This window comes from Buteo buteo, chromosome 11 (assembly GCF_964188355.1).
Source record: "Buteo buteo chromosome 11, bButBut1.hap1.1, whole genome shotgun sequence".
Lineage (NCBI taxonomy): Eukaryota > Metazoa > Chordata > Aves > Accipitriformes > Accipitridae > Buteo > Buteo buteo.
In genome coordinates, this window is record NC_134181.1 from 37,526,956 (window position 1) to 37,540,640 (window position 13,685).

The 13,685-nt window shown below is 36.3% G+C and overlaps 1 protein-coding gene across 4 annotated transcripts in view; it reads left to right on the plus strand.

The window, feature by feature from the left end:
* Positions 1-13,170, plus strand: part of HIRA (histone cell cycle regulator) — a 39,858-nt gene extending 26,688 nt beyond the window's left edge. For 3 of the 4 annotated variants that reach the window (XM_075041574.1, XM_075041572.1, XM_075041575.1), the window contains exons 16-25: positions 914-1,118; positions 1,878-1,982; positions 2,790-2,938; positions 4,080-4,241; positions 4,998-5,056; positions 6,081-6,186; positions 7,959-8,081; positions 9,214-9,377; positions 11,426-11,514; positions 12,100-13,169. In XM_075041574.1, the coding sequence (XP_074897675.1) occupies positions 914-1,118; positions 1,878-1,982; positions 2,790-2,938; positions 4,080-4,241; positions 4,998-5,056; positions 6,081-6,186; positions 7,959-8,081; positions 9,214-9,377; positions 11,426-11,514; positions 12,100-12,216 (1,279 nt within the window). In that variant the 3' untranslated portion in view covers positions 12,217-13,169. Of the gene's footprint in view, positions 1-913; positions 1,119-1,877; positions 1,983-2,789; positions 2,939-4,079; positions 4,242-4,997; positions 5,057-6,080; positions 6,187-7,958; positions 8,082-9,213; positions 9,378-11,425; positions 11,515-12,099 lie in introns of all 4 variants that reach the window. The other variant, XM_075041573.1, reaches the window with a different exon arrangement.
* Positions 13,171-13,685: the final 515 nt, after the last annotated feature.

Here is a 13,685-nt window from a genome sequence, read left to right on the forward strand (position 1 = left end):
AGAAGTATGTAGTTCCCCAACTTATTATCAATAAAACGTGTTTTTGCTAAATACCAGTACCTTAAAATTTTTATGTCAAAGGGTTTAACCATATGATGTGGAAGAAAGATGCATTAAATTACTCTCATAATTGCTTCTAATATGTCAGTAAAGTATGGATAAAAGTGTATTGTTTGGCATAATTCAGATGCCAAAGAAAAAAGGTCTGGGTTATGGAAGATATTTCTAGGTTATGGAATAAGTGGCAAAACATTGTTGTGAGTTAATAACCAGCTATTGGAGGGAATAGGAAGAGTATGATTAAATGACCTATTTTAGTGTATAATGGTTAACAAAAGAGTTCACAGGGAATTGTACTTTGTCATCTTTAGTTATACTGTATTCCTGAAATGGAAAATGGAGCAGTGAGGTCATTTGTGTGGTTTGCAAATATGCCTCTTATAGTAGTCAGAACTGAATAGGACAACTTTTGGAGATAGACAACAGAATGACAAATTAAGTTCTGCATGAGTAAGCAGAAAGTGTGATGTCCATTGGAGGGTAAAAGATGAACTACTCTTGCATCTTACATAGTGCTGAATTATTTGTATCAGCCCAGGGAAAGAGATCTGATTGTAATTGGAACTGAATGCTAAAATAAAGTTGTTATTTACAGCTTTATCCAGTTTGATTAATTTTTTTTAAAGGAGAGAATATGTCTGATCAGCTTACATATGTATTGCACATTGTATTTCTGCAGAGGATTTGCCATACCTCTTCAGCTTCCTCCTCTTGCCTTTGTGCATTTTGAAATACACTCAGATAAGGCTAAGAATGTATCTTCTTACCAACAAGAATGCAGTGCATAGGATATATGGCAGCTTTTGGAATCAGCTTATGTAAAACATGAAATATATTTTTTTTACTTGCTCAGACTGAAGGATCAGAATTTAATTAAAGACAATAAGCCCAAGGATATTCTGGAGAGCAGCAGTGACAGTGAAGAGAAAATTCCAGCTGCTAAGCCACTCAGTGCACCCAAACGGAAACTGGAACTTGAGGGAGAAACGGTAGAAAAGAAGAAAAAAGGAAGGCCTCGAAAAGACTCCAGACTTGTACCAGTAACTTTAACTGTTCAGGTGAAATAAATAAGATTCATTGTGGCTTTCAATGTTCATTTAATAAAGTCAGTCCCATGTTGACTTGTTCCATCAAGTCAGGGAAACACAAGTAGATCAGTCCCTCAGAATTGTTAGCCATCCTTCTTCCTTGCCTTTAAACTTATTCTTTTTAAAATTTAAGATTATAAAAAGTACATGCACATGGTGTGGCAAATGTGTCCATCCTTTATATAAATATGCAGCTACTTACTAAATGGTACCAGCATGCTAAGTAGTGATAGCCTGCCAAATGACTGTATAGAATAAAATGAAATGCCATCAGTTTTTGGTGTTCTTTCATGGAGAGTGGCCCAAGCACAAGAGAGTGGCTTGGATATGATGACTTAAATGGTTATGAATTTCCTAGGAACCATGAAGATGTAAGTTACATTAGAGTTTCCATCATTTTAGGGCATATAGATCCCTCTGTTTTCAGTAGTCAGAGCTTAGCTTTTCTGTGCAATATACCAGAATTTCCATTAATTACTTGCAGCTGAAAAGGGGTGGGCTATAAAAAAAAAATCACATCTAGTTTGTTTGGTTTTTTTAATTCTTAGAAGCTATATTTAAAAACTTGTATTTATACAACTAATTGGAAAAATATCAATATTTGTAATTGGCATTATTTGGAATTAAAAAAAAATCTCTTTCAAATCAATCTGTATTATGGAATATCTTTAGGTTTAACTTTTTCTAATGGAAAAATTTAACTACTTTTGCAATTTATTTTTTTTCCAGTCCCCAGCTACACTGGCCTCTGAGAAGGATGCTGCTTGCATCTCTGCACCAGCATTAGCACTTAAACTGCCAACCCCAATCCCACAGAAATCGTTTACTTTGCAAGTAAGTGAACTATAAGTGAACTATAAGGGGGAAAAAAGCTTAATACTTTAAAAAAAAAAAATCCTGCCTTTTTTTTTATATTCTTATATTATCCAGATCCTTTGATAAATTAACACTTGAATACATGTATCTGTTCAGGCAAGCAAGGTGGTATACTTCAGCTTCTAAGGATATGTCTGTATGAGAAAAGTTAATGCCAAATCAGCTAAAAATAGGACACTTCTGAACTAGCTAAACTTCAAAGAGGAATACCTCTGGTTCATCAGTCCCTCCTCCTGGTTAACCAAAGAGTGTTGTAAAGATAAGAGTCTCCAACAGGAGTAACTGCTGCATTGTTATTAGTTGTGTTGGCGGTACACTGCTGAAGAGAAAAAACAAATGTTTTCTGAGAGCTCTCTGGAGGTGCTCTATATCTGAAGAGACTGGCAAATAGTATTACTTCAGATATTTATAAAATAATTTTTCTGCGTGTTTAGGCTGTGGTAGTCTGGTTCTAATTGCAAGATTGTAGGGAGACTGGGCACATCTAGACTTGATCTGATGCCCTTAATTAGGAAGCACAGACTAGCACAACCTTTCTTTATTCCTATGCTCCAAATACAAAGAAATTATGTGTTCTAGCCAAGACTGATTTTCAGAGGTCTGGTTCTTTTGAAGTACCACAATATATTTTGAAGCTACTTTAAACAGAATGCCATACTTAAATCCATTCTTAAAGATGGATTTGTTTTAGATCTAATAGTAGTTGCTGCTTTTTTGAGTAGTTCTTTTCCTCTTCCAAAAAGTGTCTTATTTTTTGTATTTCAGGTAAGTTCAGATCCATCAATGTATCTGGAAGTGGAGAATGAAATGACCGCAGTGGGAGGTTCAAAGTTGAGCAGGTTAAAGTGTAATCGAGAAGGAAAGGAATGGGAGACTGTCCTCACCAGTCGAATTCTCACTGCAGCGGGAAGCTGGTAAGAGAGTAGTATATTTTGGAGAAAGAGGGTCCTGAAGGCCAGAAAACATTTTTAGGGATACAAAAGTACGCTTTACAGAAAGTTAATTACATCTAAACCCACATATTTACAAATAAGTAGAGGCCTTAAAAGTATTTTTTGTCTACTTATTTAGAAAAGTTGATTAACTGGATCACTCCTACTTGGGATTTTTGTGATTCTTTGTGCTGGGCTCAAGATGTCCTGTTTCTCTTCCAGCTAACCTGGTCTAATGTACTGATGCTTTTAAACTCTTATCCTGTAGAGTTTTTTGTAGGGATTCTGACTTATTTCTGTTGACTACTGCTGTTTGCTTGCTTTATCACCACCCTTTCTAATTTTTATATAATCTTTTATAATAAAAGTTTTGTGGATAAAAAATATGTACTGCTCTTAGTCTTAAGACCAGTTTCACTCAAAGTATTAGCTTTATGCAGTCTCAAAGCATCACAAATTCTCATTAGCCCATTACAGCTATTTTCCTGTCTAATTACATTTGTCCTTTAAATTTCTTCATTAAAGTTGACTAAATCATGGTAAGCAACAGTTGTTCAAGTGCTTACTACTAAAGAATGAAAAATTTTAAACAGGATGTTATCTGACATGGAAGTATTTTCCTGAGTCTTTTACTATTTTTTCCTCTTTATTTTTCTCAACTTTGCTTAGTTCCAACCTCAGAGTTTAAACTGAAAGTATATTTCTGAAGCCTGACCCATGTCCAGGTCTGAAAAAGAAGCAGCAGATTTTAAAGCTAATACAAGTACAGGCCTGAAGAAGAGCTTGTGTATACCCAAAAGCTTTACTGATATTTCCGACTATGCCCTTGGTCTAATAAAAGATACTATCTCTGCTTGCAAACCTTCACTTGCCCATCTCCTTAAACCCTCGTAGTTATAATCAAATTAAAGAGGCATGGAATGCACATATACATATATATATATATGTAAAATCTGTCTAGTTTTTGACTCTTATTTTTGGTATGCAGGATTTTTTTAAAAGCTGTAATAGTTACCTTTTGGGGAATTAGCCCAAGTTGTATGATAACTTAAGAAATCAGTCTGGTTTTATGCTACTCACATTTGAAAAAATGTAAATGTTTCTTTTTTATTTTTTTTTTTAGTGAGATTGTAAGTGTAGCCTGTGAGAAACGAACATTGTCGGTATTTTCAGCTTGTGGTCGTCGTCTTCTTCCTCCTATAATATTGAATACACCCATTTCCACCCTACATTGCACAGGTTCTTACATCATGGCTCTCACCACTGCTGCTACGCTCTCTGTTTGGTAAGTACCATGTTAGGCTGCAGCAGCTGTTTTTTATAGGTAACTCTGTTCAATTGTGTTGATGCATTGCTGTTGAAATTTAGGCTTAAACCACATCAGGTCTGAACACAAGCCCACTTTTGGATATAATATGAAGAGTTAACTGGGCAGGACTTGAATCCTGTTTCTCTTCTGTTCTAGGACAGTCCGTAATATCAAATTTGATTCTAGAAGGAAGATAAAGGATCAGCTAGAAGTTACTAGTCTAAACAGCCTCCCTAGGATAGACTTGACATGCATATGGAATGAATTGAGGGGAGGAGGGGAAGGAGAAATATGGATACTTCCAATTTCCATCATACTTAGCCAATAAAGTACATGAGTTTCAGAGTTAGAAGTACTCTAGCCATCTTCAAGATACCAGGATAAAAACTGCAGTAAATTGTTTAGTTGTTTAATTTAATCTAATGTCTCATGCAAGTCAGAGCTCCTAAAGGAGTTATTTGGATCCTTAGTGTTTGTTTAGCTGTAATGAGGTTTCCTGATAAAGAGCCATAAAAGTTGTTCTCTGCTATTGACTTCTGTCTTGCTGTAAGGGGTTTGAGTTTGTCAAAATAATTTTGTCGAAGCAATGAAGAAAATGTCAAAAAAAACCTCCCAAACAACCAAACTCCCAAAAACCCCCACTTTGTCATGAATATTGAAGTGCATTTGTTAAATGATTTTGGAACTTTGAGTTGTTTGTAAACTGCAGATTTGTCCTTTTGTCTTTTTCAGGGATGTTCACAAGCAGACAGCGATTGTTAGAGATGAGTCTTTGCAAACAATATTTTCAGGTAATAAAAAGGGTCATTTCATTACCAACCTTTGAGCCCACCTGTACTGTTTAATGCCATTTCTGAATAAGCGGAAATTTTACAAAACCTGAAAAGCCTATAACAAATAATTTTCCTTTGTTATTGTGTGATAAAGGGAAATCATTGGCAGTGTTGAAATACTGTAGAAATAACTGGATGAGAATATCAGCGGGTAACAGACTTGTACAAGATTCTGTAGCTTATTATATTCTGGCTTGCTTCTGAGTGTGAAAACTCAGTGTTGTGAAGATCACAAAATAAATATTTAATGCAAATCTGCTATTACAGCAATTTGTGTGTATTTTGCATATTTGTTATCTTAACGATGAACAACAATTGATTATCTTCCAATTTGTTATTTCAAAATCTTCAGTTTCTTCATTGCCAATATCTGGCACAAAACAAATTATCAAAAAAGCAGTGTCTCAGAGTATACTGGCTTCTATTTTAGCTTTAATCCGTACTAGTACTAATCAAAACTGCCTAGAGATGTAGTTGTACTAGCAGTTTCCAAATGTCTTCGTTAGAAGTTACATGCACAAACTCTGGGCCTGAATATGCTGGGAAATAAGAGACTCCAGCTATGCCACTTATACTATGTTCTTAGAGAGCACACTTTTCTAAATATGCTGGGTTTTAGAACTTCAACTTAATGGGAAAAAGGAAGATAAAGCTTCTCAGGTTACAGAAGACATGGCAGAATTGCTGAAGTTTGCCCCTAGATATGGAGAACATTTCCAATTAAGCCCATGTTCTGTATAAATTGCAGCATCAAGATTGATAATGTATTTTGCAAAAGAGTGATTTTAATGCTACTGTGCTGAGCCTGGTGCTTACCATCATTATCTTGTGTCTTGACCTTCCTATCTGTGCTTGAGAATAACATTGACTGAAAATTCTTCTGTTGGTTCCTATGATAATTAATGGTGGCTAGTATTTTTTACCATTATGGAACATTATGGAAGACTCCAAAAGAAATACTTTTGTCTGATTTGACTTGTAGGAAGTGATGCAACTGTCTCTCAGATCTTGTTGACTCAGCATGGTATACCTGTAATGAGCATGTCCGATGGAAAGGCATACTGTTTTAATCCTTCTCTTTCTACATGGTAAGTTATTATTTCCTGCTTTTACAACTTAGCTGAACTGACGTGTATTCTGATTTACTGTTTCACTCCATGTTTTGAAGGTTAGTCTGAATAGGATTACACACCAGGCTTAGTTTTGCTTTGGTTCACTGTTGTATGTGTAAGCTTCACTCTATTATATTCTTATGATTTGATAAGTTTAAAATAAATTTAAAAAATAAAAAAGTTAAACTACAGCTCATTTTATCACTCTTTCCTACACGGTGCATACACCTATATATACTTTTGCTTATGTACATCAGTCGAATCTGTCAAGTAGTTGGCAATGATTAAAGATAATCCAGCCTTCACATTTTATGTAAAAGAATGCAGTTCTGTAAAATTTTTCAAAACAATTTTCAGAGTTTTTTTGGGAGTTTAGACATGTTAAAATTATTTTGCTGAGTTTCCAGAGAAAATAAGACCTATGTGCTCCAATCCTGAGCGTGTATGTGCCTGACTTTGTCAGTCCCCATCACCCCTTAATATTTTTTTGGATCTGATGACCAGTCAAGTTTGAAGAGAGCTCTTTGTTTCCAAGATTTAAAAGTTTAATGAAGATAGTAAGTCAGGTAGGGGAGGAGGGAAGAAATCATTATACCTCAGAGAATTCCCATGGCAGAGTCATTACTGATGACCTGAACACAAGGAAAGGCTACATAAGAGTCTGTGTATTAATGGGTATCAGATAGGCTTTCCCCCTGGATTCTCTTACTTCTGTCAAGGCATGAGTTCCCATAAAAAAATTTCCATGGTTAAATTATTTACAGTGTCTTTCCAAAACAGATTCTTTGTTGTCTAAGTTGTTTCCTTCTAAGAGGAAAAAACATGTTGCTGTCTTAATATAATTGTTATACTTAAGTGTAATAAGCATGCTTGATGAAAGGGCTTATTGTTTTAAGTCCTCCTTAGAATAATTATTATTAGATGTGAATCCTTTGGAAAAGAAAAAGCACCTTATTTGTTCTTTAGATAAACTGAGAAATTATGCAGAAATTTTCCCAGTCAATAAGGAGCAGAGGACAGGCTCTCAGCCATAATTCTGAATTGGCTATCATTTCTTAGTTTGTATCCCAGCCTTGGAAATATATAAAATAGCAATCCCTGTAGTCGTCATAAAAATGTAAACATGATAAAGTAGTAAAGGGTATTTTAAATATTTGTGCCATTTTACCTCCGAGTTGTCTGGAGGTCTAAACTTAGCATTGGTTTGAGCCAGTGATTCCCTTGGCATCTCAAACCAGTGAAAATTATATCGTTGATTAGGTGTGGAAATGCCAGCTGTAACTGTCAACTCCCTTCGTATGAAGGAATAGCTGTAATGTATGGGAAAGATTGTCAATGTGTGTGATCTGTGATGACTTGTCTGGTGCATGGGGGGACCTGACATGAGGTGAAATCAAGTTCTTAATGAGGTAGTCATTACCTGTGTTCACTCCAGGTGAACTGACTTCTTATTAGATGTAAAATGACAAGTAGAAAGTTCATTTCCTTCAAAACTAATGCTCAATCATATTATACAATTAATGTTGTGAACTTTGGGGGTGGAAGGGACATTTCCATGAAAGCACAAACAGAATTTGGGCATGGAGTGGGAACATTTGGGGTCTGTGGAATTCCTGAGCACCTCAGTGATATTTTTTTGGTTATCTGTGAAAATACAAGTTGGGCTTTCAGGCAGAACAGAGCTGGATCCCTTGATATCACTGCCTACTTTCCTCAAACTTGGTTTTTGTTTGTTTGCCTTTTTTCAGGAATCTTGTTTCTGACAAACAGGACTCTCTAGCACAATGTGCAGACTTCAGGAATAGTTTACCATCCCAAGAAGCCATGCTGTGTTCTGGGCCCTTAGCTGTAATACAGGGACGAACATCAAAGTACGCACTTACTTGCTTCATTTAATCAGCATGCTTGTCTTTTTTTTTTCGCCCCCCCTATTATTTATTCATGTGCTTGAATCAGTGAGTTAATTCTTAAGATGCTAATGGTTCTGAAATTATCAGTAGCTCATACAGTGTTTTTCTTAAACCTTTGCATATCTATAGTGTGTACCTTAATGTTATTTTGAGATTGCTTGGGGGGCAGGAAAGCATGCTCTAAACTTAATCTTTTTGAGGCTCTTCTTTATTGGGTGGGTAAAGTATTTGACAATTCTTTACATGTAATATTTTGATTAGCTAAACTGAATTTCTTACATCTTACATTTTAATTTTTAATTTGCCAGCTTTCTGGAGTAGGCCTACAAATTTTGAGTAGTTCAGTTGTCCTCAAGGGATTTATTTAATTAAGTCTTTGAGAAAGTTGAGTGATTAGTCATCTAATGCATATTTTTAACATCTGAAAATATCACCAGGGAATTGCGTGAGCCAGAACAGACTCCTGTAGGTAATTTTTAATAGCCCTTCCTCACCTGGATTTGAATTAGATTTCCCAGGCAGATTTCTGTGCTATTTCTGTCCTTCACATCTGAGTTTAATTTTTTTTGTTGAGACAAACTGTATAGAGTTGTATGATTTTATTGCTGTCCTCTTGGGGTAGGGGGGTGTGGGATTAATTGGGAAAAATATTTGAAATCCAAATAAACAACACTCTCTTTTTGAGAGAGAGAAAATACCAGACTGAAAAACTAGCGTTTTTTTTTCAAAAAGGAAATAATTGGTTACTCTTTTCAAATTAGCCTTCTTATGACAATACATTTATTTGCAAGAAATCCTGTAAATGCTTTAGGAGCACTTTCTCACTGATAAGCATGTGTTTTTAAAGAGAAGACAGATGAAAGAAAGAGATAAAGAACAGGAGGCAGAAAACCTTCCTTGATACTTGTAAATTGTCCAGTGGTGGGGAAGGCAGTTTGCTATGAAGTGCTGCCTTTGTCATTAAAAGTTTGAACTCTGGAAGCACTAGGTGCCTGTGAAATATAAGTGTAGAATAGTTTGTACTACAAAAATATATATTCCTTAAACTAGTATCTGATTTTATGGCTGGTATGTTAATTTTTTGGTTTTGTAGTTCAGGAAGGCAAGCTGCAAGATTGTTCTCCATGCCTCACTTAGTGCAACAAGAAACAACGCTTGCATACCTGGAGAACCAGATAGCAGCAGCACTTATGTTACAGTCCAGTCATGAATATCGCCACTGGCTCCTTATCTATGCACGGTACCTGGTTAATGAAGGTGAGACCTGCCATGCTGTGTTACTTCTTTGCAGCTCTGATGGACTTTTAAGAAACACTTTATTCACATCATGTATATGTATGATTGCACTTAACATTCTCGTTTTAGCACTTGGCTTCTGGACTCAGTGTTTACTTAAAACCAAAACAAACTGCTGAAGTGCATTTGCTTCCTGTAGTGCTCAGTACTCAGGAATCCTGTTTTGACACACTGACTGTGAACAGATCATGGTCTGGGGAAACAGTGCCATCTGCGGACTTCAATATAGGAATTGCATTGTAAAAAAAGTCCAGTGGTCCATCAGGCGTATCGTATGTATTATCTGGCAGCAACTACAGATGTTTCAGAGGAACCAGCAGCACCTTGTAAAATACGTAACATTCCTCAGCCAACTGACGATCGCTGCCTGATGTGAAATGGAAGAGTTGCTTGGTTTCTGACACTTTGTACCACAGCACATAAAACTGCAGAGAATTTGCATGTGTTACTTGCACTATATACTTTTTTTACATTCTAAAATTTCAACAGCCTGTACTGTGAGCTCCCCAGGTTAAATTCTGTGAGGAAAGAAACCCACAAGAAAGGTTGCTTGTGTCTATTTTATATTTGAATACACTGTATCTCTGTGCTATTATGTTAAATAAGGTTAACCAACTGACTTTATGCTTCTTGGATTCTGAAGATCTCTGTTGTATCTCTGCTTGTCTGCATTCCAAATTTAGTAGTTCCCATTGTATTAATTCACCCTTATTCCTCACCATGCATAATCATTTTACACAGAGGGAAGCGAAATGGTTCGTGTTAGGCCACCTAATAGGTGTTGGCAAAATTAAAATTGAGCTCATTAATTCTTGTCTTTTGACCCCTACCTTATTTAACAAGAGCTTGATGAACTGCATATGATTCTCTGTGTCCTTCCGCAGTTGAAATGAAAGTGTTCATCTTGGGTCATGTGTTAAAGAGATGGTTATACTTTCAAGAGTCTTCACTAATTAAGAACCTCTCTGTTGTGTGTGCAGGGTTCATCTTGCACTGCACAAATGTCACTGCCTTGCATGTGTGTATACACTGGATGTCACTGCAAATTCTGCTTTGCCATACGTGTATTACTGTTTTACTAGTTTTATAGGTCTGCTAAATTTTGAAAATTGCACATCCTATTATTGACCCTTTATTCCTATGATGGTTTCAACATTTAATGAATTCTAATCCATTAAAATATTCAATCTATTATACCTTGATTGGCAAGTTACTCTTGAACAGATGACTTTGTTACTTGCAAAGGAATTCCCCCCTCTGATTTTTTTGGGTGAATAAAGCTGGCCTGGAAACTGTGTGTGGTTTCATTAAAGGTTTTCTTTTACTTTTTTTTTTTTTAACTCTTGTGTATATTAATTGGATCCATTTTAATTTTATTATAAGCTCTTTTTCTGAGGGTTTAAGAGATCTCTTCCAGTTAGTAATATTTTAATGTTTCAGAAGGATGTCTGATTTACTTTTTTTTTTTTTTTACTCCTGATTCCATTTTTCCAAATTCATATATTGCCATTAAATGCAACCTGACAACTTTTCCCCTTCACTGGTTTTTCATCTTGTGGCTTTCCAGCTCTTGTGATGTCTCTCTTGTATTAGTTCTCTGGCTGTTGAAGTGTGTCAGTTTTTCAGTGTTTTTTGTTTTGGTTTGTTTTTTTTAAAGCTGGTATATTTATGTGGGAGGGGGGAGTGAGGTTGAGATCAGGGCAGCTCTTAAAACAAACTGGAGTAACTACTTCAGTTTGTCTCCTTATTGTAGATCATCTTTAGTAGTGGTTTTGGTTTTGAGAACTTAAAATAAACCCCTTCGGAACTCTAAAATAAATCTTTTACAAATCATCTTAGCTTTCTAAAGATTAGCTGTTAGAAGAAGAATATACTTTTTGAGAAACCAATGTTTTTGGCTTTATTTTATTCTAGATACTTGTAACTCTTTCCTGAATGTTGTCAGTTACATTGTGGTTATATATAGTGAAATGCTTATGAATGTGATTTTATTTTCTGATAATATTCAGGGTTTGAATATCGTTTGCGAGAATTATGCAAGGATTTACTGGGTCCAGTCCATTACTCAGCTGGAAGTCAGTGGGAATCAACAGTTATGGTAAGTCCTGGTAATAGTTTAACAAAGAACGAGGAAGAATTTCCCATGAAACTTACAGAACTTGGATAGATAATAGAACTTAAAATATGATTAAACTTGGTGGCAAAAAGCAATCACAAATTATTTTTGCTGTCCTGGAAGCCTTTCCGTACTCTGTTCTAATCTCACAAGCAGGCTTCCTCCTATGGCGCTTGTATTTATTTCATGTCAAACTGTAGACAAATGCTTAGTGCCACAGTCTCAGCTCTGGTACTGTCTTGAGTATCACGCAGATGGAGCAGAGTTGCATGTTCAGGTCTCCACATTCTTCAGACAGCAACTTTGAAATAGCGACGTGCCAATCAAGTGTCTTCCCTTCTCAGAGCATGCCTGGAGTCTGTAACTGCAGAGGCTGCACCAGCTTTATGAGTGTATATAAATATAAAGACAGTTTTTTATTCTGGGAGTCATGTAAGCAGAGTAAGAACATAAAATATACAGCCCTCTCCAGGCAGGAAAAAAGGCATGAATCTTAAACAGCTCTATCAAATATATTCATGATGCCAAGTAATACATTCTGAGAATGCTTTTGTGTTTTTTGTGCAGGGTTTACGAAAGAGAGAACTATTGAAAGAGCTTCTTCCTGTTATTGGACAGAACCTCCGCTTCCAGAGGCTTTTCACAGAATATCAAGAGCAGCTAGACATCTTGAGAGACAAGTAGCATTTCCCCAGATTTTCCCTGCGGGGCCTGGTCCGAGAGAAACTGCTGAACAGCATTAACCAGAGACAGAAGAGGAGCAAGAGCCCGGTCAGTAGGGACACTCCTGAAGAGGGCAGTGCTGTAAGGGTCTCAGATGCTTCAGGAGTGACCTGCTTTAGTTTTTAAAGAAGCTCGAAAGTGGATTCGTGAAAATGATGAGTGGATGAGCTAGACCGTTTCCCAAGTGAAACTTAACCATCGAAGCTGTGGCCTCTGTTTCTATGGAAAGTCGTGGATATGTACTTTAGGGGGGTCCTTTTGGATCTGGATCTCATTTTAATATCGAAACTAGCTGAGAACTGTTTGTGAGGTTTCTTGGATGTCCTGTGAAAAGCACAGTACTTCAGAGTACACTGAACAGCATATTTAACCCTGTTTAGGGTTTTTTTGCCTGAGGATTTATTGAGGCTCAACACTATATTAAATTAGATGAATGAGCCACGTAAAAAGAAATTTCATAAATATTAAGGTATTATGCAGCCAATAGACTCTTTCCTGTGAATATAATAATAATAATAAGAGGCTGTTCTAACACACGGACTATTTTTGTACTAGAATTTGCTAACTTGTAATATGGAATTTTATTTGGCCGATAATCAGGCTATCTCTACAAAGTCATCTTGTAGGAAGTTTAACTCTAATTACAAAAGCTATGTTTCAAAATAATTCCACCAAATTAACATGTCATCATCTGGTTTTTAATTTTTAAATGTTTGTAAAAGGCATTTTGGGGGGAGGGGGAGGGATATAATGGGGTGGCTCTTTTTTGTAAGTACAAAAATAAATGAACATTGCATTGGTTTAAAAAACAAAAAGCAAAAACATGGTCTTGAATTATTACAAAGGGCACAGGCATCTCCAGAAATGTCAACACAGGCTGAATCTTGTTAACATGTCTAGAAATAAATAATACCATCTGGGTGATCTTTGAAAGCGTGATCAGACAAGTACTTGTGATCTCCCTAGACCAGGTATGTTTTCTCTTGGAGCCACATCTCAGCCGAGGGAGCAGGAGCTGTGTGGGAATGCTCATTATCTCAGGCAACACAAAGCAAAATGGGCTCCCCTGACCACTGCCAAAAGTGGTCAGCACTGCAACAAGAAATGAGCTTCATGCAGTTATGGCCATGTTCCTTGTGTGGCATTTCATAGTAACAAAATAGTGCTGGTGGCCAGCCAGCAGTTCACTTGTGGAGTGGCTTTGGAATTCCACTGAAACCAAGTCAATCAACTTGTTTTCTTCCCCAAGGTATGCCTGGTGCTGGGAAAGAAAAAAGCATGTGTGTTGTTTCTTTCCAGGACCTAATTCAGGTGTGCCTCAATTTATTGCTTTTGAGATCTTTTTGAGTAAGAAAGTTAGTATTGAAATGAGTAAGTGTATTTACACCCTTGTAAAAGGGCAGTTTCTTCCCTAAACTTCTAGTAGAAAC